The 27,262-nt window shown below is 46.9% G+C and overlaps 1 protein-coding gene across 2 annotated transcripts in view; it reads right to left on the bottom strand.

Moving 5' to 3' along the window:
• The window catches only part of NSMCE1 (NSE1 component of SMC5/6 complex), a 31,855-nt gene extending 22,651 nt beyond the window's left edge, over positions 1-9,204 (bottom strand). The window contains exons 1-2 of one of the 2 annotated variants that reach the window (XM_078439803.2): positions 9,097-9,204; positions 3,470-3,616 (exon numbers count right to left, since the gene is read on the bottom strand). In XM_078439803.2, the coding sequence (XP_078295929.1) occupies positions 3,470-3,616; positions 9,097-9,196 (247 nt within the window). In that variant the 5' untranslated portion in view covers positions 9,197-9,204. Of the gene's footprint in view, positions 1-3,469; positions 3,617-9,018 lie in introns of both variants that reach the window. The other variant, XM_078439804.2, reaches the window with a different exon arrangement.
• Positions 9,205-27,262: the final 18,058 nt, after the last annotated feature.

Below are 27,262 nucleotides of genomic sequence, written 5' to 3'. Positions count from 1 at the left end.
GTCATGGGACTCCCCGCTTGCTAGCCGGTCAGTCAGAAGTATAGGTGGCCCAGACTTGAGACTGGCGTCCGAAATGGGGGCAGCCTTGTGGGGCGAAACCCTGTAACCGTGAGATCTGGCCCCAACTCCCGGTAAACAGTGTCAGAACCGAGCTGACCAACATCCAGTTGGTGTCCAGAGAACTGGAGAGGAGGTGCTGGAAAAGACAACACATATTTGGTGTCAGGAGGGGAAAAAAACCTTCACTGCCCGTCTCTTGAGGTATCACTGTGCTTCGCTGGCCAAAGTCTAGGGTTTCAGATATTTTGTCCGTCTCTTAATTGTTTCAGACAGGAAAGTAAATCGGTCCCTGTTACTCTATCTTGGTCAAAAGTGGAAATCCTCAAATGCAAGTCTTCTTAACCATCACTCCCTAGGCTTCCTGTCCCTACTTCCGTCAAGGGAGGCTTATCCTGGAATCACGAGTCTGGTCCGCATGACTCACGAAACCCAAGGCAAAAGCCAAAGCTGTGTGTCTATGTCACCAGTCCCTAGCACAGGAGGCCCCCCACAGGAGGCCACGGCGGGCAGTGCTGCGTGACCTCATGCACGTCCGCAAGCTCTGGCTCGCAACCCAAGGTGCCCTCTTCGCGCACGCGGGTCCCCGGTGCCACTCGCAGAGTCCAGACACAGGCTTTACAAAGCCAGCACGCCAGAACGAAATTGAACTCTCGCTAGCCAAGAGAACTGGGGAAATTATTTCTCCCACTAGTGATGGGAAGAAGACAGCCCAAACCAGAGCCCAGAATAGGAAGTATTTTTGATAAGCTGGATGAAAATCCATGGGAAACTGTAATCACAATAACTCGCAGACTCAAATACCCTTCTGTTTCATAATTATAATTATCTTAGAAGCTAAGTGTTTTTCCAGTTGGTAAAAGGGGACTTTCCTGGGCATCTCTTCAAAAGACAGATAATAATGGTGGGTCTTGTAAGTATTTACTTAATTTGAATAATTTCTTTCTAACGTTCCTTGCTTTAAAATCTCTAAAATAACAACACTCCTTGAGAAAAAGCTTTTCTTTCTTTCTTTTTTTTTTTTTTTTTTAATGAAGGCTAGGGGAAAATGAACCACAGTTCTATCCTGATGGCCCAGCCGTCACTTTATCTTGACGCACAGATAGGGCACATAAAGCATGAAGAATAAATTAATTCCTAGATATATTGTACAGGACTTTCCTAAATTAGGTCATAACAGCTTTAAAGGTCAAACAAAGGCAAAAACACTTTCATTCTTAGTACTAAGGCAGCATGTGGCTCCTTGCAGTGAGCTACGAAACTTCCCCATTAGCATGAAAGCCCACATTTAGGACTTACATGAGAAACTGAAGGCGAACAGAAATGAACTGCCATGTAGTCAGAAAACTAAGAAAAACATTCTTATGCCCTTCACTGGAGCATACCAAGGGGTGGGTGGTTAAAATCCTCTTGTGTTTTCTCAGAGCAAGGACAGCTAGCTTGGCAGATGTAATGTTCCTTTTCCATAAAGGAGGCCCTCACCAAAGCCCCCTATTCACCCCAGCGCCGGCCAAGTAGAGCGGGTATGCTTTCAGCAGAAGGAGACTTTTCCAGCACAGCACTAATGATGTGCTTTCCCTGCTTCAAGTCCTTCCAGACGTCCACCCTGTCCCCGGAACTAAGTACAAAAGAAACCCCATTACCGTGGTGTCTATACGACAGGTTGTTCCTGATGTATAAACCTACATGCCACAAGAACCTATGTTGTTCCCACACATCATGCTTTCCTGCCTGGGGTCTCCCAAAGGATGTCAGGCGCAAGTCAACGAAGTTTGGATACATGGGATCACACAAAGTTACACAAGGTTCCTCACTGTAGGACCCCTGCAAGCATTTCATTTGTCAGCGTGGACCAGCAGGCCCAGAATTTCGCACGGGATGCCTCGAGGGGCCAGTCCCCCCAAAGCTACGCACCCTCTGCTCTCCCTCCCACTCATCACGGAAGAGCGCCTGTCTCTGTACCCTCTGTCTCGCCCTTCCTGCTCCCATCCACCCTTCACCTCTCTCGATCTGGCTTCTTCTGCTATGCCCCGGGCGCCGGTCCCTAAATGCGGCCCCTCTTCTCGTGTGCCTTCACCCGTAACCCTGGCGCCCCACGCATACCTTTCCTCACCCCTCTTGGCTGGCTTCCCTCTATGCAGTTTCTGCTCTTCTCTTGGAAACTAAACACGCAGACAGAAAGACAAAAACAAAGAATATAAACAAACACCTGTACTCCCGTTCACCAGAAGTGATGCTTGTTATTAGGCCACACTACTAATACCCTGTTTGCTTCGACTCCTTTTTTCTTTTTTTTTTTTTTTTTTTTTTTAATTTTTTTTTTTCAACGTTTTTTATTTATTTTTGGGACAGAGAGAGACAGAGCATGAACGGGGGAGGGGCAGAGAGAGAGGGAGACACAGAATGAGAAACAGGCTCCAGGCTCCGAGCCATCAGCCCAGAGCCCGACGCGGGGCTCGAACTCACAGACCGCGAGATCGTGACCTGGCTGAAGTCGGACGCTTAACCGACTGCGCCACCCAGGCGCCCCTCCTTTTTTCTTCTTTAATGAAAGACCAAAAGAAAGGCAAGCACCTCACAAGTGTGTCTGTCACATATCCTTCCGGTGCACCCTTACGTCTTTACGTGCAGATGTGTGTGTTCACAAACAACAAGAATCCTGGTTTTACAAAAAGCTTAACGCAGTGACATCGTGCAGCGAGTGAAATTTATCCACTTCCTCTTTCACACAACAAGATCTCCCCCCACTGACGCTCAACTCCACGAGAGCTACCAATACGGATCTTACTGACACGCTGGCATCCTTTCTGCTGTTTCTACGGCTCCCTCCCGTCACTGAAAACTCAGCCCGGCCCGGCCTGAGTGCTTCGCCTGTATTACCTCCCCTCTGAGCAGCCCACTGAGGACATGCTTCCAGCGCCCACCCCCCCGCACAGGGCAGGGCGGCCCTTGCCCCGGGTCTGGCTGAGTCCAGGGCTGTGCTCTCACCCACTGTGCCGAGCGGCCCTCTCACCCGCCACGGCCAAGGGAGCGCGTTCCCCGGGCCTGGCCAGGAACTCTGGACGCATCTTGTCTCTTAACCCTCCCAAACCCCCTCCCTCCACGGTGTCCGGGATGATTAATTATCTTCATTTGACACATGAAGAAACGCAGGCTGGAGAAGATGCTGGGGCCCTGGTGTGAACCACAGCTAGGCCGCTTCAAGTTCCCATCGACTGGGCTAAATGTCAGATGTGCTTACAAAAAAAAAAAAAGGTCAAAGAGGAGGTGAGAAACGGGCTGGCGCGAGCCCGAGGAGACCTGCACGCCCAGGTGAGGCGTGCTGCCTGACGGGTGGCGAGGCTCACACACGTGTCACCAGCCGCCGATGGCGCGGTCCCGGGCACCCTGGGGACAAGGAGACGGTACTCACGGCCATGGACCCGATAGCAGTGCTTCTGCAGGCGTCTCACGCCCCGCTCCTCCAGCACCCCATGAGTCATCAGCAACTGGAGGAACCGCCGGTGGACGTCGGTCATGATGCCCGCTCTCCGCGCGCCGCCCTGCGTGCACGAAGGCGCTAAGAAAAGAAGCAAAGGACACCCAGTCACCTCTGAGCGCTCCGAAAGCCAAGTTCTGGGGTCTGTGCTTCCTTACGTTCACAGCTACCCCTCTGTGACGGCTTGCAGACCCCAGTTCATCCCGCCCAAGAGCACAGAAGCAGAAAGGAGGCAAGTCAGGGGCAAGCGCACTAGTCCGGGGGGGGGGGGAGGGGGGCGGCAAGGAGTGGGGGTCTGGAGCCAGCCAGCTCGCCTGGACGCAGCCCGCTCCACACCCAAGTGTGTGAAAGGGGGCGTGGCCCGGTTTCTGACCTAGAAGGTGAGCCCACCGCTAGGACGTCTACCAGAGAATTACGCTGTTCAAGGGGTAGGACCTATGAAAGCCTGGCGACAGGCTGAGCGCTACCTACGTGTCGGCTAGTTTTACTACTGGGCGGTTCTGGCTCTGAAGCGTGGTTCGGCCACTCACGAGACTCACTGGGACCAAGTGTGCCGAGGCCCCGTTTTCTCACGATAAAACGAGAACGGTGTGTGCTGCCCGAAGAACCCCCAGCAGACTTGGCTGAACCAGTGCTAGCTTCCTCCTTGTCTCCCAAACCGCTAATGAAACGACTGTCGCTGTGGGGTGTTGTTTCAATCTCTTGCTCTCTACTAAAACATCGTCTTTCCACAAACCACAAAGATCAGAGCCGATAAAAGCATCACACGAGTCCTGATCAAAAAGCCTGCCCTTGCCACGGAGTGGTAGCACCGTGCGGAGGCAAAGGGCGTGGGTTTAGAAATAGACACGTGGTGCCGAGACCAGTGTCTGCCAGACCTGCTCCATCTTAAGAATCATCTCATCTGTGCGTGAAAAATACAGATTCCCAGGCCCCTTCGCCGGAGGTTCAGGCCGCAGAGGGGCTGGAATTCTGAGGTTTTAATACACACTCCAGGCGATGCCATGACCGGACAAGAAACTGGCTGTTACCTTGGGCAAATACGGCACGAAAACATTTCTAGCTAACAAGCTTCATCTCCCCAAGCCTCAGTCTTCTCCTCCGTAAGATGGGGATAATAAAAAGCTCTCTTTAAGGCAGAAGATGAGGTTAAAGGAGACAGGACTAGGAGACACACACCAAGGCGGGCTGTCGCTCGCTCTTCTTTCCAAGCAGCACATCAGCTGGACCTCGGAGGAAGGAAGACCCGCCAGCTCATGGCCGGTTTCTCTGCCTGCCTGCGAAACTTCCTTGAGAACAGTTCACCGGAAATGCAGCCTGGACAGATCCTAAATTGGACCCCTCCTTCCCCCTCCTCAACCCTTTTCTTCCCCTGAGTCCTCTTCATGAATTTCAAGAAACTTAAATAATAAAGAGCAGAATTTAATAAAATTAGCATATACCTGAGATCAACAAAACGAAAATTAGTCTTTGAAAAAAAAAAAAAAAAAACATAATAGGAGCACCTGGGTGGCCCAGTCGGTTAAGCCTCTGACTTCCATTCAGGTCGTGATCTCACAGTTTGTGGGTTCGAGCCCCACATAGGGCTCTGTGCTGACAGCTCAGAGCTTGGAGCCTGCTTCAGATTCTGGGTCCCTCTGTCTCTCTGCCCCTCCCCAGCTCACAATCGATCTCTCTCTCTCTCTCAAAAATAAACAAACATTTTAGGGGCGCCTGGGTGGCTCAGTCGGTTAAGCGTCCGACTTCGGCTCAGGTCATGATCTCGCGGTCTGTGAGTTTGAGCCCCGTTTCGGGCTCTGTGCTGACAGCTCAGAGCCTGGAGCCTGTTTCAGATTCTGTGTCTCCCTCTCTCTCTGACCCTCCCCCGTTCATGCTCTGTCTCTCTCTGTCTCAAAAATAAATAAACGTTAAAAAAAAATTTTTTTTAAATAAATAAACATTTTTAAAAATTTAAGAAAAAAACACACAATAAAAACGACCAACCTCTGACAAGATCTTCTGAGAGAAGACTAACAAATAAACAATATTTGGAATGAAAAAGGAACACTAATTGCAGACACATAAACAACTTACAATAATCATGAGTTTTAAACAAGCAAAGTTATAGGAAATCCATTCAAAACCAACTAAAGAATGATCTGAAAACCTAACAGGTTTTATAACCATTGAAGACACACTGTGGGAAATCTATCCCCCGACAAAGAAGACTTCAGATCCGGAAAGATTTATCAAGAAGTCCTATCAAACATTCTAGAAGTGATTTCAGATGTCACAAAACTATCTCAGAGCCCCAAAAGGAGCAAACCCTCCCCAAATCATCTGATAAGGTTGACATAGGTTGGGCATTAAAATCTAACAGAGACTTCAAAAGAAAGGAAAATGTATCTTTCAGGAACATAGCTGCAATGGTCCTAAGCAAAACGTTAATCTGAACTAGCAACATAAAGAGGATAACACACGGTAACCAAGTTGGGTTTATCCGGGCAGCAGTTTAACATTTAAAAATCAGTCAAGTGTTCTATGTCAATAATGTCTTAATAAAGCTGGAAAAAAAATCAATGAGTGTGAGTCACCACATTAACAGCATACAGGAGAAAAAGCCTACTATCAGCTTAATAGATTCAGAAAATACGATTGATAAAATTCAACAGTCACTGGATTGAAGGAAACTTCCTTTATCTGCTAAAGATATCGACGAAAACCTACAGTGACCATCATCATACTTAAGGATGGAATGTTGAAAGCAACCACTTTCAAATCCAAACGGAGCCAATGCCACGGAATCGGTGTGATTGCAATCAACATCCCAATAGGCTTCTTGTGTCTGTGAGTGATTTGATGAGATCATTCCAAAATTTACATGGAAAACATAAAGGCAAAACAGCAACGCCATTCTGGGAGAAGATAAAGGCAGGAGGACTGGTTCCGCCAGTTAGCAGTTTATTCTGAAGCTCGAGTAAGGAACGACGTAGGACGATGGTACAGACGTGGACCAGAGAAGACCAGTGGGCCAGAACAGACAACTCAGACACAGAAACGCACAGATATGAATACCTGATACGCTGGAGAAATGGAACTCCGGATCAAAGCAAGCTTTTCAATAAAAGGTGCCAGGGCAACAGATTACCCTTATGTGAAAACACAGAGAGCCCAACCCTCACCTCAGACTACGCGTGAAAGTCTTTTGGAGGGTGAAGAGCGTAGGAAAGGAAACACCATACAACTTTTGGACAACAGTACAGGGGAACATCTTTCTTTTTCCGAGATTTTATTTTATTTTGTAATGCTTAATGACTTTGAGAGAGAGAGCAGGGGAGAGGCAGAGAGAGAGAGGGAGGGAATCCCAAGCAGGCCCTGCAGGATCGACATGGGGCTCGACCCCATGAACCTTGAGATCATGACCCGAGCTGAAATCAAGAGTCGCACGCTCAACTGACTGAGCCACCCAGGCACCCCAGAGAACATCTTTTATGAGCCAAAGGCAGGGAAGAATTTCTTAAAAAGATACAGGAAGCAGAAACCATAGAGGAATATACCGATAAATTCTACTTCACTAAAATCAAAAACCTCCGTTCACCAAAAACAGCAGAGGGTGGGAGAGAAAGAGAGAAGAAAAGCTACAAACTGGAAAGTATCTGACACACAGTGAAGCCACAAAGATTCATACTCAGAACAAAGAATCCCTACATATCAGTAAGGGGAAGACAACTGTAAGAAATAAGCAACAGAAATGTTCAAAGAGGATGCACAAATGATGAATAAATACATTAAAATTATGCTCAGTCGCAAGGTCATCAGGCAAATGAGTATTCAAGCCACGGTGATTAATGTCTTATTCATCCCCAGGTGTAGGCAAAAATTCTTCAGAATGGCTGAGGCTGGTAAGAGGGTAAACTCTTCTTATAAACCACTTCAGACGATTCGATATTAATAGCAAACCCGGGTAGCCCCAGAAATCCACTGTTAGGTATACAACTTACAGAAACGTTTCCACATCTGCCTCAGGAAATGTGTGATAGCAAAAATATCACCATGTGATAGCAAAAATCTGGCAACCGTCTAAATGACAATCAGTTGAAGAACGCCTCCGTTTACAATCAGGCCACGGAATTCAAAATAGCAACAAAGCAATGAAAGTAAGTGAAGTGGGGCTACTCACGTCAACATGGACATATCTCATATATGTAATGTTACATGCAAAAATAAAGTCACACAAATATAGATTAGGCTCCTCTATAAAATATAAAACCTAGCAAAACATACGTGGTAGTCATTACAGATGCATAGTAACAACCACAAAGAAAAACAAGGGATTAGGTAACACAATACAGGGAGGCGGTGGTCTTTAGTGATGGGAAGAAAGGATTCAACTTGGGCATTACGGACATGGAATTGTTCGATTTCCTAACCTGATGGTGGATAGATGGGTGTTTATTTTATTTTTATTCTTTAAATTTACAGTTGCAAACATTTTTACAGATATGTTATATGTCTTAAAAAATTTTTTTTAACATTTATTTTTGAGAGAGAGAAACAGAGAGCGAGCAGAGGAGGGGCAGACAGAGAGAGGGAGACACAGAATCAGAAACAGGCTCCAGGCTCTGAGCTGTCAGCACAGAGCCCGATGCGGGGCTTGAACCCACGAACCATGAGAACATGACCTGAGCCGAAGTCCCAGATATGTTATATATCTTGATTAAAAAAGGATGTAAATATGTTACATACCAGCCAAAATAAATGTTAAAAAGATGAGTTAAGAGAGATGGAGGGCCCAGGTGATGGACATAAGGGTGGCAAAACAAACAGTTCAGGAACTGTCCAGGTAAGCGAGAAACAGGCGCCTACAATTAAATCAGGACCGCTCTACCTACAATTCTCAAATCAAAAGACGTCCTAAAACCAAAATCTTTTAAGTTTGAAAACCTGACCTAAGGTGAGACTCTGTATGGCGGTTCTTTACCTCCTTTGATGTAAATACGCACATATTTAGCTGTGAAAATATTAGTGTATTTGATTACAAGAGGCTGCCCCAGACCCTAATTGAAGGTATGACCTAACATCGAATATATGCATCATATTCCTCCCGAATATCCGAGAAATTCGGGATTCTGACCACGTCTGGCCTCCGGGCTTTAAAATACGAGGCTGTGGACTTGCACAAAGTAAGGATTTCTAGGACAAGGGCAGAGGGCGGCGAGATAACTGAGGTGGTCCACAAAGGCGACACTTTACGTATTCAGTTCGGACAGAATTCTGTATTTTGCTTTTTTTCACCTAATATTAGGAGCAAAACGCTTTGTCCACCTGGTACTACGATTTAACAATGTCTGTGTGCCGGGGGTCCTAGGGTCCAGCCTACTTTGCCTTCCTGCCCTTCTCTGGGCCTCAGTTTCCTCATCAGGAAATGAGGAGCCCCAAGCCCCCGGGCCCCCAGCGCCACACTCCGGTACAGACACGGGCCGACCCCGGGGCCTGACCCCCACCTTCCGTCCTCCGTCGCCTCTCTGCACGGCCCTCTTCCATCCCTGGCAGCCTCGCGGCCCCGCGCCCCGATTACCCACCGCGGTACCCCGGCGTAGCCCCCGACGCCGGCGGCCCAGGCAGAAAGGCGGCCTCGGCTCCTCCTGCGGGGCGGGGCGAACGCGGGCGCGGCGCTCCCATTGGTGGATGTCACCTATTAGTCCCTCCCCTGGTGACGCACTTCCTGCTTTTCCGCCGCGCCGTTGCCATGGTGCCGCGGAGGCCCTCCCCTAGATGCAGCGTTCGGCTCTTCTCGCGCCTCTCTACGCGCTTTACCCGGCTGGGCCCCTGGTTGCCTCCCTCCGCCTGCAGCCCCACAGTGGCACCCCGCGACCTAGGAGTCGGAAGGGGAAGCATGCAGCGGGATCCTCCCCCTAAAAGTCATGGCTCCGCGGACACAAGCCAGTACGCTGCCCCGGGGCCTCAGTTTCCCCATCTGTACAACCGACACTGTGGCCTCAGGGTCAGCCTGTTGTCACATAGCTTGAACTGAAATCCTGGCTCTGCCACCTACTAGTTGCCAGATCTTGGGCAAGTCACTGAGCTGCAGTGAGCCTCAGCTTCTTCTTCTGTTAAATGGGGATGATAATAGTCCCCATGAAATAGTGTGTTCATGAGGTTTTGAAAGAAATCACGCACATTGGAAGAGCTGATTAAATGTGCTACTGTCTTAACTAGGGATCGTTGGGAGAAGCAAATGAAGTTATTAAGAGAAGTGAGTGGACTCTGCCAGGCGAGGGCACTCATTTTACAAACGCTTGCCTCCCAGTTCCCGGGGACGCAGTCTAGCAGGGAAACAGGTAACTAATCACAGAACAGCAGAGTGCAAGCATCTATCTCTGTGATGGTAACTTCAAATCCCTACTTGCGCGGTTACCGCTCCTGTGATCTTGGACAATATCTCAACCTCTCTGGACCTCAGTTTCCCTGTCTGCTGCGTGAGGAAAGCCGTAGACTGTGCTAGTTAAGAGCTTGAGCTTGGGGGGCGGCTGGGTGGCTCAGTCCGTTAAGCATCGGACTCTTGATTGCCACTCAGGTCATGACCTCACGGTTGTGAGATCAAGCCCCATCCATATCCGGCTCTGCCATGACAGCACGGAGGAGCCTGTTTGGATTCTCTCTCCCTCTCTCTCTGCCCCTCCCCCCCCCCCCAAATAAATAAATAAACTTAAAAAAAAAAAAAAAAAACTTGAGCTGGAGAGCTGGACTTTCTGGATTTGAATTCTGGTTCTTAAACTCAGTATCTCTAAGACCCAGGACAAAATACTGAAGCTGTCCATCCAAGTTTGCTCCTCTATAAAGCAGGGATAATAATAGCACATTGTTGATACAGGATCGTTGAGAAGAGAGGAGTCCATACGTGCAAACCACTTAGAGTATCTGATGCATAGTAAGGCCTCGATGTGAGTTATCTTTACTAATAAAATACTTTATAAAATGCCTCCAGGGCACTCAAAGAAGAGAACAGCTCTAGGGAGACCATCTATGTTTTGTTTACCCTGCATAGTTTTATAAAATTTTGAATTCATTACCAATATTTAAAGCTGAAACATTTCACATAAAACCCTAGGGTATCTGACAGCTCTTGAAAAATGGGGGCAATCCGTGGGCATTGCCCTATGGCAGCCCTTGTTTGAAGTTTGGTGAAGACTACGCCCCTTTGTGATGACACGTGTGCTTTCCTGGGAAGGGGGGTGGGTGGGTAGAGGAATAAAAACAGAGACCCATGGATAGAAAACACTGGGAACACCGACATTTCAGGATCAAAGAGCCAAGAAAGGAGGTAGAAAGAGAAGAAAGGAATTCAAGGCCAAGTGGTATCAGAGGAAAACAGGTGGGAGGGAGTATCGAGTAGCAGGGTGTGGTCTGAATTGTCAGTGCTCTGGAGAGATCAAGAAAGATGTGCCACATAGGGGCACCTGGGTGGCTCTGTTGGTTAAGCATCTGACTTTGACTCAGGTCATGGTCTCACGGATTGTGAGTTCAAGCCCCCATTGGGCTCTCTGATTCAGTGGAGAGCCCACTTCAGATCCCCTCTGCCCCTCCCTTGCTCATTCTCTCGCCTTCTCACACACACAAAATAAATAAACACTAAAAAAAGAAGAAGAAGGATGTGCCACCCATTTAGAATGTGATGGCCAACAAAAGCCCACAGAAACAGGAGGAAGCTGGATTGGCCTCCAAGACAAGTGAGTGCATGGAAGCTGAAGAAGGGGAGAAGGGGGTGCTGACTACTTCTAGAAAGCGTGGTTTGGGAAGGGGAGACATGAAGAGGAGTAGAGGGAATAACCAATAGAATAAAAAACAGGGGAGACAGGAGAGGATGGGGTCAAGGGCATATGGAGACAGGTTTTTCTTTGACCCCAGAAAGGAAGAAGAGACATTTCTGAAACTGGAGGAAAGGAGGTAAAACTGGTTAGATAAAGAAAGGTTCACCCCTGATGTTTCCTGTTTTCTCCACAAAGCAGCAAAGCTATCATTCTGCTAAACAAAGGAGCTGGGAGACGCTCAGGGATTTGAGGGGAATCAAAGGTTTGGAACACATGCCAAAGGGAATGCAAAAGTGAGGTCCCAGCTAAGGTTGAAACCATCATAAATGCGTAGGGAGGAGTCACTCCCGATCCCCCTCAATCTCCCGTCGCCCTACCAGGGGCCCCAGAGCAGAAGCTCTGTGTAGACTCCTCATGGGGTGGGCTTGGGTTGAACCAATACAGCTGACCCTAGAAGTCAAAGCAACTGGAGAGTGTCGGTGGGAGGGTCTTTGAAGTCGCCCACCATGGTATGGGCAGGCAGACATAGGAGGGAGAGAAAGTGCTGAGACATTAGCACGGAGGGATACAGCAACCAGAGGTCCCAGTGAGGTGAACTGGCTTCACCAGAAGCAAGTAGTAAGGACTGGCGTTCCAGATGAGTGAGTGACCCACCAGCAGGTGACTGTCCTGCCTCAATGTGACTCCACCCTCAGAAGCTAGCTCAGTCTCTGTTAGAACCCTCGATGCGCCAGACATTGGACTGTTTGCTACAGAACATTCTGCCAGTTCAAATCTTCTTCTGAAAGTTGGCCCTGAAAGGTCCAGGAGCTACATGGACATAAATTCCTTGTACATAAGGCAGGTGGCCAAGCAACCTGGCTAGAGAGGAAGCCCAGGGCCAAATCATAGGCTAAGAGGGTCGTCTTTTAGCTGAAGACCACAAAAGCTATCGGGGAGGAAGTGATGAGATCAGGTTTGTATTTTAGAAAAAAAAAAAAACATCAGCACATCTGTTCTTTTCAAACATACTTGGAACATTTACAGAAATTGACTGTATACTGGCCGCAAAGGAAGCCTCAATAAATTCCAAAGAATCTATAGACCACATTCACAAACCACAATGAAGTAAAATGAAGAATCAACAGAAAGACAGCCAGAAAGAAACCCATACCACTTACAGACCTTAAATTACTTACTGAAATTGCCTCTGAGGAGAAGGTCCCGAAGACAAGATTTTTGTTTATCATGTGCATCTGTTGCTTATGAAAAATAAAATTAAACCTGATAAGCATTAAGCTAAGTGATCATTATATTAGTTTTCATACCTTGGTGTGTGTTGAAAGATTTTAAAACATTCTTAAGAGAAAAAGAACATACATTTGGAAACTGAAAAATACATATGTATTAAAAAGAAAACCAATATGGAAATTACAAAATATTTAGAAATGAATGACAAAAAGAAGCCTCACAGAATGAAACTTGTGAGATCCAACTAAAACAACAGTTACAGGGGGGATTTAGAGCTTTAAATACTTACTATAGGGGCGCCTGGGTGGCTCCGTCGGTTAAGCGTCCGACTTCGCTCAGGTCATGATCTCATGGTCCGTGAGTTCGAGCCCCACGTCGGGCTCTGTGCTGACAGCTCAGAGCCTGGAGCCTGCTTCACATTCTGTGTCTCCCTCTCTGTCTGACCCTCCCCCGTTCATGCTCTGTCTCTCTCTGTCTCAAAAATAAATAAACGTTAAAAAAAAATACTATAAAACAAGAAAAAATTTAAGTGTTGAATTTAAAAGGTAAATAACAACTAAATAACCCAGAGAAAACAGGGAGGGGGGGAGGAAATTATAATAAAGCAAAGGGCAGAGATGAATGAAACAAAAAAGAAAAGAAAATTGATTATAGAAATCAAACACTGGTGTCCTATTAAAGACTAATAAAATAGACAAACTTCTGGTGGGATTTATCCCAAAAAAGGGGTATCTGGTTGGCTCAGTCGGTTAAGCATCTGACTTTGGCTCAGGTCATGCATGATCTTATGGTTCATGGGTTCGAGCCCTGTGTAGGGCTCTGTGCTGACAGCTTAGAGCCTGGAACCTGCTTCGGACTCTGTGTCTCCCTCTCTCTCTGCCCCTCCCCTGCTCAAATTCTCTCTCTCTCTCTCTCTCTCTCTCTCTCTCTCTCTCTCAAATAAATAAACATTAAAAATTTTTAAAGATTTATATAAAAAATAACACATGTAATACTATAAATGGCAAAAGAGACATACCAGATAGAGTATAAAAATTTTAGAAAGCATAAGAGTATACTATGGGCAAATTTATGCCAATACATTTGGAAATCTAGATAAAAGGGGGGAATTTTTGACAAAAATACAAATTACAAAACTTGGCCCTAGAAGAGAACAGACCAATAATCACCCATGAAATTGAAAAGCGACGGCTCTGCTCCAACTTTGAAAATGCCCAGGCTGAGATAGTTCAACTAGAGTGATACACACACATACAAATGCAAAATATAAAACAAGCTATATTATGCAAATGGCACCAGAATATGAACAAGACAGAGAAGTCTACCCAAGCATTCTATGGGCTAATCTAATCTAGGTACCAAAACAAGAACAGCAGAATTAAGGAAAACGTCAGGTCCATGCATATTATAAGCAAGGATGCAAAAATTGGGTCTCTCAGTGTCTCACAAGGCTGTCTCTTATGATGAGAGATGTTGAGCATCTTTTCATGTGTCTGTTGGCTGCCTGTCTGTCTTCTTTGGAAAAATGTCTATTCAGGTCCTTTGCCCATATTTAATTGGATTTTGAATTATTATTATTATTTTTTTTTTTTTGGTGTTGAATTGTATAAGTTCTTCATGTATTTTGGATACCAACCAGGTAAATGCAAACCAAAACCACCAGATATCATCTTACACCTGTGAGAATGGCGAAAATTAAAAAGATAAGAAATGACAAGTGTTGGTGAGGATGTAGAGAAAAAGGAACCTCCGTGCACCATTGGTGGGAACGTAAATTGGTGCAGCCACGGTGGAAAACAGCATGGAGATTCCTCAAAAACCTAAAAACAGAAAATACCATATGATCCGATAATTCCACCACTGGGTTTTTACCCAAAGGAAACAAAAGCACTAATTCAAAAAGATGCATGCACCCCTATGTTTCTTGCAGCATTATTTGCGATAGCCAAGATATGGAAGCAATCTACGTGTCCATCGATAGACAAGTGGATAAAGAAGATACGGTGTATTTGTATAGATGAATATGAATATTAGTGCAGCCATAAGAAAAGGATGAGATCTTGCCATTTACAACAACATGGGTAGACCTAGAGGCTATTTATGCCAAATGATATAAATCTAAGACAAATACCATACGATTCCACCCATATCTGCAATCTAAAAAACAAAATCAGTAAACAAGCAAACAAAAAGCAGAACCAGGCCTATAAACAGAGAGAACAAACTGATGGCTGCTGGAGGGAAGGGGGTGGGGGATACAGGCTGCCAGTTACAGGATGAATAAGTCATGGGAATGAAAGGCACAGCATAAGGAATACGGTCAATGATATTCTAGTAAGACCACATAGGGACAGATGGAGCCCACGCTTACGAGCACAACGTAATGTGCAGAGATTGCTGAATCACAAGGTTGTACACCTACAACTAACGTAACATTGTGTGTCAACAACACTCCAATTAAAAAAAAAAAAAATGTTTTTAAACAGACCATCTCTTCCAGAAGAGGAGATTCAAATGGCTAAAAAGGAAGCATGGAAGGATGCTGGTCTTACTATCAGTTGGAAATACAAACAACAAAAAGATACCAACTTTCCCCCATAAGAATGACAAAATGTTGCCTGGGGAGAGGGAAGGGAGACCAGCATCCCTACACACATCTGGAAGAGTTGTAAATATCAGAGTTGCTCTGGAGAGCAATCCGGTCTGGAAACTCTACTTCCAGGAATTTAACTGGAGAAAATCTCCCTTGTGATCTTGAGAGGTTTGCTCCAACAGTGTTGCCGATAGAAGAAACAATGCAAACGTCCTAACTATCCATGAACAAGGAAACAAAACAGCAAGATATTCATGTAGGATGGAAAATCCTATGACATTAAGAGGGATGAATTCACTCACAAGTACCTATATGGATGAGTTTTGTTTTGTTTATTTGTTTATTTTTATTTTGAGAGAGGCCGAGAGCGTGTCAGCAGGGGAGGGGCAGAGAGAGAGAGGGAGAGAGAGAGAATCCTAAGCAGGCTCCACATTATCGGCGTAGAACCCGACGTGGGGCTCGATCTCACGAACTGTGAGATCATGACCTGAGCCGAGGTCAAGAGCCGGACACTCAACCAACTGAGCCACCCAGGTGCCCCTGTCATGTTCAAATGTTAAATTAAAATAACAAAATGTATATAAATGTACACATTGAATGAATGAATGTATATTCATATAGTGGTTGTCTATTTTTCTGATCGGGGCAAATATGCCTAAATGCTAACAGAGGTTAATGTGGGGTGGTGGGAAAGTGAATGACTGTTATTTTGTTCACTTTCACTCTTCTGTATTTAAAAACAATTTCTAGGGGCACCTGGGTGGCTCAGTCTGTTTAGCCTCCGACTTTGGCTCAGGTCATGATCTCCAGGTTCGTGAGTTCAAGCCCGGCATCAGGCTATCTGCTGTCAGCACAAAGCCCACTTCAGATCCTTTGTTTCCTTCTCTCTCTGCCCCTCCCCGGCTTGCTCTCTCTCTCTCTCTCTCTCTCTCTGTCTCTGTCAAAAGTAAATAAATCTTTTAAAAATAAATAAATAAATAAAATTTAAAAACAATTACTAGGGGCTCAGTCATTTAAGCGTCTGACTCTTGATTTCGGCTCAGGTCATGATCTCACAGTTTGTGAGTTCGAGCCCCGTGCCAGGCGGAGCCTGTTTGGGATTCCCTCTCTCTCCTTCTCTCTCTCTGTCTCTTCCCTGCTCATTCTCTCTCTCTCTCTCTCTCTCTCTCTCTAAATAAATAAATAAATAAATAAACATTAAAAAAAATAAAAATAAAGACAATTTCTGATAGGAAGTGTGAACACAAGAACAAAAATCGTATTTTTGGTTTTTCTAGAAGTACACGGCCATCAGTGGAAAGGGTGAGGGGCAAGATGAGGTTTCACCGGAGTCCTGGTCAGACCCTTTCCACTTTCCTGTGGTGGTCCTCTTTCACACCCACATACTCACGTGTTTTTTGGATTCATCACATTTTAGGTTGGACCCGGGGGAGGTGACGGGTCCGAGCCAGTGGGGCAGAAAGGGAAAGTGATCTCCCTCTACTCATCCTTCATCTTGGAGGGATGGTGGCAGGCCCCAAGTGTCAATTGTAAAATCAATTCCTGTTTAAAGTCCAGGAAGACTCAGACACAGGGTTGAGAAACATCCCCGCTCCCCAAGGCAGTGTAGACCGCTCAGTCTTTCTAAAGGGCAATTTGGCCACGCTCCTCAACAGCACGCACACATCATGTTCGTTGACCTTGTAATTCCACTTCTGGGAATCCATCTGAGGGAATAATCAGACATGCACCCAAAGGTTAATGGACAAAACCAAAAAAATGCATCAGAGCCTTAATTTTATCAGGAAGAATGGCAACCATTTGAATGACTCCAAATAGCTTTATAAAGAGAGGAATGGTTGGAATAAATAAAAACTCTGCAGAATATTACATAACTGAAAAGTCATGTTTTCAAAGCATACTTGAGGTCAGAAAAAAGAAAGCCATAATGCAGAATATTGTAAGAGAGAGAGAAAACTGGAAGCATATATACCGAAATTTTATCAGTGACTATCCCGGACTGGGAGGATTATAGGTAATTTTTTTTTTTCTTGTTGCTTCCTTATATTTTTCAACTTCTTTCCAAAAGCATTTTTTTATTTTCCAATCATAAGAAGTACTATATTTCGGGGCGCCTGGGTGGCTCAGTCGGTTGAGCGTCCGACCTCGGCTCAGGTTATGATCTCACAGTTTGTGAGTTCAAGCCCCACATCGGGCTCTGTGCTGACAGCTCAGAGCCTAAAGCCTGCTTCGGATTCTGTGTCTCCCTCTCTCTCTGCCCCTCCCCCACTCATGCTCGCTCGCTCTCTATCAAAAATAAATAAACATAAAGAAATAAAAAAAGAAACACTGTTTTCAAAATAAATGGAGTCTGTGATCATAAAGATTTGGAGGGGGGTCTAATAAGACTGATCCTATGTACAATTAGGAGATAGTTAAAGCCATGTATATACAGCGTTCTGAGAATTGTTTCATGCGAGCGAATTTTCCCTAGAACTAGATTATCCCTTCAAGCACAGGCATGCTAAAACCTTTTTCTCTTTTCCGTATTAGTGGTTCTAAAATATAGGCTTATCTGCTCCTGTAAGCAATGACTTTTCTTGATGAGTACAGGACGTCTCTGAGGACAATTACTACATCTCGGGCTTTTTTGCTTTTCCGTGAAATATCCCAAGACTGATGTTGCTTGTTAATTATTAGAAATGAAAAGCCAGGGGCGCCTGGGCGGCTCAGACAGTTAAGCGTCCGACTTCGGCTCAGGTCACGATCTCGCGGTCCGTGAGTTCGAGCCCCGCGTCGGGCTCTGGGCTGATGGCTCAGAGCCTGGAGCCTGCTTCCGATTCTGTGTCTCCCTCTCTCTCTGACCCTCTCCCGTTCATGCTCTGTCTCTCTCTGTCTCAAAAATAAATAAAAAACATTTTAAAAAAATTAAAAGAAAAAAGCCAGAGCTTTTCATTATTTCCACTTCCTTCCCCATGTCAAACCACCAGCAGTGCTAATCTCTTCTTATAATGGCCTTCTCTAAACGCCCTTCAGCCTGAGCAAACAGACGTCCAGTCCTGTTGGAAAAGTGGCCGTAAACAAATAGATAAATAAAGCTAAATATGCGTAAAGTGAGCGTGTTTTAGTATGTAGAATTTCTTACACTTATTTTGGGACTCTGCTCTACCTGTTTCCTCCTTCTTAACTCTTTTCTTTCTTTTTGTTTTCTTTTAATATTTATTTATTTTTGGGAGAGCGCACAGAGGGGGACAGAGGATGTGAGATGGGCTCTGGGCTGACCGGCTGACAGCAGTGAGCCCGATGGCGGGGCTCGAACTCACGAACCCGCGCCATCATGACCTGAGCTGAAGTCGGATGCCCAACCGAGGGAGCCACCCAGGCGCCCAATTCTCCAGTACTTTCTAAAGAGATGGCGAGGCTATGGGAGAAGGGGTTTCCACATGAGGTGCAAGGTCTTAGTGATCTCACCGACTCACAAAGAAAGCAGAGCAAAGGGTAAGTTCAGGGCAAGCTGATCAAAACCCCAGATCCAGGGTGGTTCCAAATGGGCCTTTTAAGGGCTCTCGGACTGTAGGGACCATCTGCCTCGCACAGGGGCATCCTCGCACAGGGGCATCCCCGCACCGGCTCCTCCGAGGGTGGTCCCTGAGCCAACAGCATGGGCACCACAGGGGAACTTGACAGACCAAGATGAGTCTGAGGGGCTGCCCCAACCTACTGGAGCAGAACTGGTGTTTCAGCAAGGTCCACAGCTTGTGTAAGTTTGAGGAGTGCTGAGTTCAAACACACTTGCATTTATTCATCCATCCCAGGTCCCACGCTCTTAAAGCTTACTCCAACAAAAATATTCTCTCTCTCTCTCTCTCTCTCTCTCATTGGCAGCAGGTTGCAAATTGTCTTCGCATCACACACATTTCTTTTAAAAGAAATAAGCAAAAGCAGGGTCCCCTGGGTGGCTCAGTCCCTTAAGCCCCCGACTCTTGATTTCAGCTCAGGTCATGATCTCACGGGTTTGTGAGTTCGAGGCCCGCATCAGACTCTGAGCCGGCAGTGTGGAACCTGCCTGGGATTCTCTCTCTCCGCCCCTACACTGCTCACGCTCGCGGGTGCGCTCTCTCTCAAAATAAGTACATTTTTTAAAAACTTAAAAAATACTAAAACGGACAAAACGCAGACAATTTCCTCTTCTCTGTGGTTCTTCATTGGTTCAACAGCTTCCTGGGGGAACTTTTATCTTTTGTTTTTTTCTGATTTGAAAATTATGAATTCCTTTGGGAACAACCGGAAAACAGTTGCAGATCTTTGCATCTCCCTTGTGCCTACAATATGATGTTAAACATCAGGATTGGGGATGGGCGGGGGGGGGACATAAAAACTAAAAGCCGTACATAAAGTGTCTATCATGAAGTGAGCTCAGTGAATAGTGTTGTCGTTCCACTGTTTCAAAAGTATTTTACTCTTTGGCATTTCATAAAGGTTTTTTTTTTTTTTTTTAATTTTTTTTTAACGTTTATTTATTTTTTGAGACAGAGAGAGACAGAGCATGAACGGGGGAGGGGCAGAGAGAGAGGGAGACACAGAATCGGAAGCAGGCTCCAGGCTCTGAGCCATCAGCCCAGAGCCCGACGTGGGGCTCAAACCCACGGACCGCGAGATCGTGACCTGAGCTGAAGTCGGCCGCTCAACTGACTGAGCCACCCAGGCGCCCCTCATAAAGGTTTTTTTGAAGTTATGACAAACAGTTATGAGATTATATATGTAATATGATATATATTTATATGACATATATGATATGACATGAAATGATATAATATATATGATATATAGAGATATCATATGAAATATATGTATAGTACTATCATCATAAAATAGAGAGGTAATCGTATTTTCAAATCTCTTAATCAAAATTCACTTGCAAAAACTGGGGTGCCTGGGTGGCTCCGTCGGTTAAGTGTCCCACTTCAGCTCAGGTCATGATCTCACGGTGCGTGAGTTCGAGCCCCGCGTCAGGCTCCGTGCTGACAGCTCGGAGCCTGGAGCCTGCTTCGGATTCTGTGTCTCCCTCTCTCTCTCTCTCTGCCCCTCCCCTGCTCATGCTCTCTCTCTCTCTCTCTCTCTCTCTCAAAAATAAATAAATGTTAAGAAAAAATTTAAAATTCGCCTGCAAAAATATAAATAAATAAAATAAAATGCACTTAGACCCTCCCTAACTAAAAAGCATATAATCAGTTACTCCCCACAAAGCCAGCACAGCTCTTTCTGCCCATGGGTCCTGTCCCTGTGTTATAATAAAAGTACCTTTTGTCACCAAAAGAAGAAAACAAAACACAAAAAAACCTCACTGGCAAATGGTTTTGAAAACCAAGGTTGAAAAGAAAGCACCTAGCTGACTCACCAAAATTTTCATTTTCATTTAATTTTTATGTTCGTCCTAATGAGTGATCAAGAGGCTTGGAAAGTATCCAGCAGTGTGGTAAGATGCAAAGGTTAGTGTTAGTCCTTAGAGTCAGGTTTGATTAAAAAAATAGCTGATAAAAAAAAAAAAAAGATAGATACATGTTAGTAACACAGTTAAAGAAGAAACTGCTAAATGCTCTTAGAATTTACCAGTTGAGCTATTTTAGGTGCCAAAAACTAATACATTTTTTAAAAACTTAAAAAATAATAAAGTGGACAAAACGCAGAGGATTTCCTCTTCTCTGTGGTTCTTCATTGGTTCAACAGCTTCCTGGGGCACTTTTATTTTATTTTCTTCTGATTTGAAAATTATGAATTCCTTTGGGAACAACAGAAAAATAGTTGCAGATCTGGATAACTCTGGATAACTTAAGCAAAAATACATGTGTATAAATAAAAAAGTTTCTTGGAAGGATATCGGGCATATGTTTATTATTCAAGAGAGTCAAGGTTATGGTGCTATAACGAACATCCCCCACTTGTTGTTTCTAGGGCGTGCCATATACCCCGTGAGCGACAGGACAGCTCTCCTCGGCACTCGCCCGGGGACTCAGACGCACAGAGGCTCCCCGATCTTGTAGCCACATGCCCTGAACGTGAAGCCTCCTCGGTGACCACGCGGGGGTCTCTGGAGACTGGAGTTTGGCCCAGGGGCTTTTTACTGCCTCAGCCTGAAAGTGACATGTGTCATTTCTACTCTATTGTCATCAGTCAGAACTAGTCACATGGTCTGCCCTCACTGCAGGCAGCCGGGACACCTAAGGGGACAAATGGAATAACTGGTAAGCTCCTGGTCTCGAGAATCAGCTCTTGCACTGACCAGGGATCAGAGCAGCCTGGGAGGCCTGGCCAGCAAGAGATGGGGTCAGGCCGTCACCCACTTACAGTTTTTCCCGTCACCCATCTCAGGATTTGCCCTGGAGGGAGAGCGCGGCCGATTGGCCTAGGCAGGTTCATGTTCCACCCAGGAGACAGGTAAGTGGACAAGTTGATGGACGGCTCCCACCAAAAAGGAGGCATCAGGCATCCCAATAAAACTGGTGAGCCGTTGCAACAGAAAGGGAGGTGAACGCTGGCGGGCCAAAATGCCCAACGATTCTAGGGCTTGGCGTAATGGAGGTTTTCTAGAAGAGGTGGCATTCAAGATGAAGCTTGAAGGAAGGGACACGTTGGATGGGGGGGAAAGACAGTCCAGGCCGAGGGCAACGCAAACAAAGCGCGGATGCAGGAGAGGGGCAGTCCTCCGCCAGAAAGAGAAAATGAGTTGAGTGTGACCAGAAGAAGTGATTTTCAGTTGCTTTTCCACCCCAACTGACCCGGCTTGTCTGTGCTCCACGTGGACACAAGGGGGTGGGGGCTGGTGGGGACCGTTCAAGCTCTATCACGAATGTGAGGCCGTGGTCTTCTGTGTTGACTGAGATTCTCGGCAGCTGTCCTCCACGTGGCCTCCCCCGTGGTTAACTGGCACCTCGAAGCCTGGGGTCTCGGCCAGGTTGGATTGCTTACTAGGGCAGCCGGGAGCACAAAGCCGGAATCTGGTAGGTCGTCTTGGTGCAGGCTGGCTGGGCATCAGGTCCTTTGCTAGGATCTGGGACTTAAGCTTTTTCCCAGCACCAGTGCAGATTCAGAGCAAGAGAGGGCGGCACAAGACCATGACTGCTAGGGGACAGGCTTGACTTGCACCCCATCTCTGGAGACCAGCCTCCACAAAGGATGTCCCCGGGCCTAAGCATTCTACTGCCAAGCTCCAGCACGAGGAGCTTTTTTTTTTCCTCTAGCGCTCTCCTTCTTGTTCAGCTCATTAGGTTTTTTTTTAGATATTTTTTTCAAGCTTATTGATGTTGAGAGAGAGAGAGGGCAAGAGAGTGGGGGGAGTGGGGAAGTGGGCAATGTTGGAGGAGAGAGACGTTGGGGGCTGCGTTGTAGCATCTAAAGGGTTTCTGCCCGCCTACAGAGCTTAAGCTTCTAGAACACAAAAGAAAATGATGGTAGTGGGGGAGGGGCACGGAGGTCTTTCTCTTCGTGGGTCTCTTTCCAGATTTGCCCCGTATGTCTTACTGGCCGGGGTGGAATCACGTTGCCGCCCCTCGCTGCAAGCGAGCTGGGGAAGGTGAGAATCTGTTCAGGGGTAATGGGATTGCTCATGATTCCTTCTCTAGGTGTGGGGGCCATTACAGGCTGGATGAAGTCGGGGGGAGGAAGGGGTACAATGGTACTGGGGAGGCGATATACGGAGACTGCCACCAGCAACACAAAGCAGGGAAGGACGTCACTTTAGGTCATACGAGAGGGAGTTAGGGCCTGGACCAGGGCGGAGGCAATGGGGAAAGGGAAACAGGTCAGGTGTGAATGTGGAGACCCAAGTAGAGTAGACAGATCGTGGTGGCTCATGTTTGTCTTTCATGAGAGACAAGGGGAGAGAGAAAGAGAGACAGAGACAGAGACAGAGAGAGGGAAGTCAAAGGTGAAGACACCGTTTCCAGCTTGCTTAATTGAATGGTGACGGCATTAACCGAGTCTGAGAACACAGAGAAGTGAGGTTCCAGAAAGATAATGACTTTGGTCTTGGGCTTTTGGGGTCAGAGAGATCTTAGAGATAGCTAGGGGGAAAGGCCCAGAAGGCGTGGGAGGGTGGATAGGGCCAGATGAAGAGAGTGCTGGTTATGAGCCTGGAGCTGGAGAGCGGTGCCCCCTTATCTGCGGCTTCGGTTCCCCACGGTCAAATGCAGTCCAGAAGCAGGCAATCCTCCCAGTATCATGAGGAGGTCAATAGTAACCTCGCGCTATGTCACAGTGCCTAATCACGCCCCTCACTTCATCTCATCACGGACACATTTACCATCTCCCATTCTCACAAAGAGAGGATAATAAGACACTTTAAGAGAGAGAGACCCATTCATGTAACTTGTGTTATACTGCATTGTTATAACTGTTCTATTTTACTAGCAATTGTGTTGTTAACCTTTTACGGTTAACTAATTTATAAGTTAAGCTTCTTGGTTTCAGCTCGGGTCATGATCTCGCGGTTTGTGGGTTCCAGCCCCACGTCGGGCTCTGGGCTCACGGGGTGGAGCCTGCTTGGGACTCTCTCTCTCCCTCTTTCTGTTCCTCCCCCCCCCCCTTGCCCTCTCTCTCTCTCAGCATCAATAAGCTTTAAAAAAATATCTAAAAAAAAACTAATGAGCTGAACCAGAAGGAGAGCGCTAGAGGAAAAAGAGGAGGGTATGATGTGTGATTCCACATAGAGGAGGTTAGAAGGTAATTAGAGAATCAGGACAGAACTGCGGGAAAAAAGAATGAGTGGCTGCAGAGGTGGAGGAAACCTTAAGGAGAGTCTAAAAAAGACAGGCTTTGGGGCGCCTGGGTGGCTCAGTCGGTTAAGCGGCCGACTTCGGCTCAGGTCACGATCTCGCGGTCCGTGAGTTCGAGCCCCGCGTCCGGCTCTGTGCGGACAGTTCAGAGCCTGGAGCCTGTTTCCGATTCTGTGTCTCCCTCTCTCTGACCCTCCCCATTCATGCTCTGTCTCTCTCTGTCTCAAAAATAAATAAATGTTAAAAAAAAAAAAAATTAAAAAAAAAAATAAAAAAGACAGGCTTCGTGTTTAGTGAAACCTCATTGCTGACCCTGGAAAGTGCGGGTCGTGTGCAGACAAAACATAGTCCTATATCCGCGATGGGGTTCAGTGCAGGCCCCGTCCTGAAACATGACACTTGGGCAAATCGACTAGTTTGAATTCAAGCTACTTAAGAAACCGCCAGTCTCAGAAGGACACTCGGACTCTCCTCTGTCCCTCTAAAAGCAGGACTAACTTGCCCCGTGTGGAGAGTGGCCTCCCTGTATGTGGAAGGCAGAAGGTATCCTTATCGGCAGAGATGTGGCAACTCAGGGCCGAGAAGGCCGTGGAAACCACCGTTGTTATCTCACTCCTTTTCTGCCCCGAGCCCAAACTGCTTTGTGTCATTAATTCTTCCCAAACGTATTGTTGTCGTCGCCTGAAAATTACAAAAAGCTGCCTGCTCTGGCCGCTTCTTTGAGTCTTAGATTTTTACGAGCCCCCATTGCGTATGAAATTAAACTCGTTTCTCTCCTGTCTCATGTCAATGTAATTATTGGGCCCGGCCAAAGAATCTGGAAGCGAAGAAGGGAAAAGATTTTCCTCCCCTACGCACAGCAGTGTGAGGACATGAGCGAACCCAGGAGCTCAAGGGAGCAGAAAAGTGCTATTTCTTGGTCACGGGAGACCAGCCACGTCCTGAAGATGTATTATCCCACCAGCCCTCTCTTTTGAGCTTGGCTTTGACCGCCAAACTGAGAAGGGTTAACTAGAATGTGAACTTGTACAAGGTGCACACTGGTGATTCCTACAACATCCTGCATCACCATGGGACCGGTAGTTGTTGTGGTAAAACTGTGTTGTGCCTTTGTCTTTCCCACGAAATTTTCTCTAGCCACAAAATTAACCAGAAACAAGAGAAGCATAACCCCCGCCCCTCCTTTTCTCAGCAACAGAGAGACAGAGCCTCCGAGGCAAGGGAACGAACAACATACCACGAGTGAGTTAGAAACGCAGCAGCTAAGTGTTTCTCTGCTGGCCAACGGCAGACTGACCCAGTGTTCCAACTCAGATTAGGGGACCAGATGCCCCAGGTTAAACGAACAAGGCCGTGTGCCAAGACTGAGCGAACACAAAGCCCGAGGAATTTGGATTATTCACTGGCGAGCGATTCCTCTCTCCCTCCCTTTGGTATTTTTATTTGCTGTGTGTTTACTGGCTTTCCTATGAACACACTGTAGAACTGCCCATAAGGCCAACACATATACTAGTGGGCCAAGAAGCATTACCCAGCTATGACCTCAGTGGCAGCCAGCTCTTGTGCTAATGTGATCCGGGATGGGCAGTGGGGGCTGGACAGTAGAAGACGTTCAGCAAAAACCCACTTACCCGGACCTCCGAAGTCCAGGACTTCCATCCCGGCACCGTCACTTCAACAGTCACTGAGCATACGTTTCTGTAATTATGTGTGAATACCCGTCTAAAAGTGGCCTTTATAATGAGGACCTTTCAGATCTACCTTGCCAGAGTGTTCTAAGGTAGGAGGTTCCAGGGCTGGGGCAGCAATAATGTCCTAAAGACCCCTAACTCTTCTATTTTTCTGCTCTGACATCTTCAACATGTCGACTTTTCTGTTTAGCTCTGCCCTCGCGGTCACAAGATGGCTGCCACAGCTCCAAACATCACCTCTGTCCGTGTTTCCCTGTCTTTATGAGAGAGGAAACTCTTTCCCAGAAGCCTTCCATTCCAGTCCTGTTGCCCAAGACTGGGTCACATGCCCCTGCCCAGTTGGCAAGTTTTTACTCTCCGTAGTGGCAGAAAGGAGCTGGGGATGACTGTTGGGTAGGCAACCACACAGCCACTGCAAGGAACCAGAATGAGAATGAAAAGTACTCATGGCAGCTAATTTTAATTGAGCTACAACTACGTGTCAGGCACTGTCGTAAGGGACCAACACGCATTACTTTGGTTCGTGCCAACCACACTAGTATGAGATTGATATTATTGTTGCCCCTATTATATAGGCAAGGACATGAAGCCTCAGAGACGTTTGCAAAGCTTGCCATCATCACACTTAGAAAGCCCACCGTTGGCCTTTTAGAGGCCAAAGCCAATGAGATAGTACTTGACTTCCAAAGGCTCACAGTTCAGGGGAAGGTCCAGGCTGGCAAATGTATCACTGTAATGTGGTGAGGTCAGTGTTAATTCACGTACAACAGGGTGTGAGTTAGTAAGAAATTGTCTGGCATCAGTGTTCCTTTCCCCCCTTCCTCGGGCAAGCCAGGCCACACTGTGTTGCCAATGAAACCTCCCAGGGAGGAATGGAACAGAAGTATGGAAGGGTGTGGTGGGGAGACGAGCAGAAGCAGGGAGCCTCGGGAGGGGGAGAGTTCCCCAAACCCGGGGTGGGGAGTGGGTGGGAGCGTTTTGGGGTGGCGTGACAACGCCGTGCTGCCTTGCGGCTCACAGAGAGGTGACAGGACCCCATTGGGACTGCGTGAGGTGAGGAGGGGGGGGCCCAAGCTGGGAAGGAGCAGTGAGGACACCCAGGGGCAGGCAGAATCAGACAATGGCCCCTCCGTGGTGCCTCTTGCAGATTACAGCCCAGAGGGCTCTCCGTAATCATTTGCTCTACGTATGACACCTCCACCCTTTGTGTCACCCTGGAAGCGGGGAGAGGCTCCAGCAGCCACTGAGAATCGTTCGTTATACTCTGGAGCATGAGGGCTTGGCATCAGGCTTACTTTTGTCCGGAACAACAAATTCCCATGGCGTTTCCTGCATCCAGAGAGAAAGCCAGTCTGACCTTACAGCTGCATGCAGACAGGTGGAAGTGCAGAAAAAGGGATCACTGCTGCTGTCCTAAGGACAAAGAATCCAGGTAAGTCTCCCCAGACGAGGTGCGGCTGAAGCAGGGTCCTGAGGGATGGATAGGAGTTCACCAGGGGGACAAGAGAGAGACAGGCTCTACGCAAAGGCAAAGAAATATAAAGACCTTGTCCTCCCTCAGAACTGAGCATTTGGGGCAAATGGCACAGAGGTCAGGAGATGGGGCTCGGGAAAGACCTCAGGGAATTATCTTAAGCTTCAAGACCATCGGTAGATAAAGCTCTTCAAATGAG

The sequence above is a fragment of the Panthera onca genome, chromosome E3 (genome assembly GCF_046562875.1).
Source record: "Panthera onca isolate mPanOnc1 chromosome E3, mPanOnc1 haplotype 2, whole genome shotgun sequence".
Classification (NCBI taxonomy): domain Eukaryota; kingdom Metazoa; phylum Chordata; class Mammalia; order Carnivora; family Felidae; genus Panthera; species Panthera onca.
This window is presented reverse-complemented; position numbering and strand designations above follow the sequence as displayed.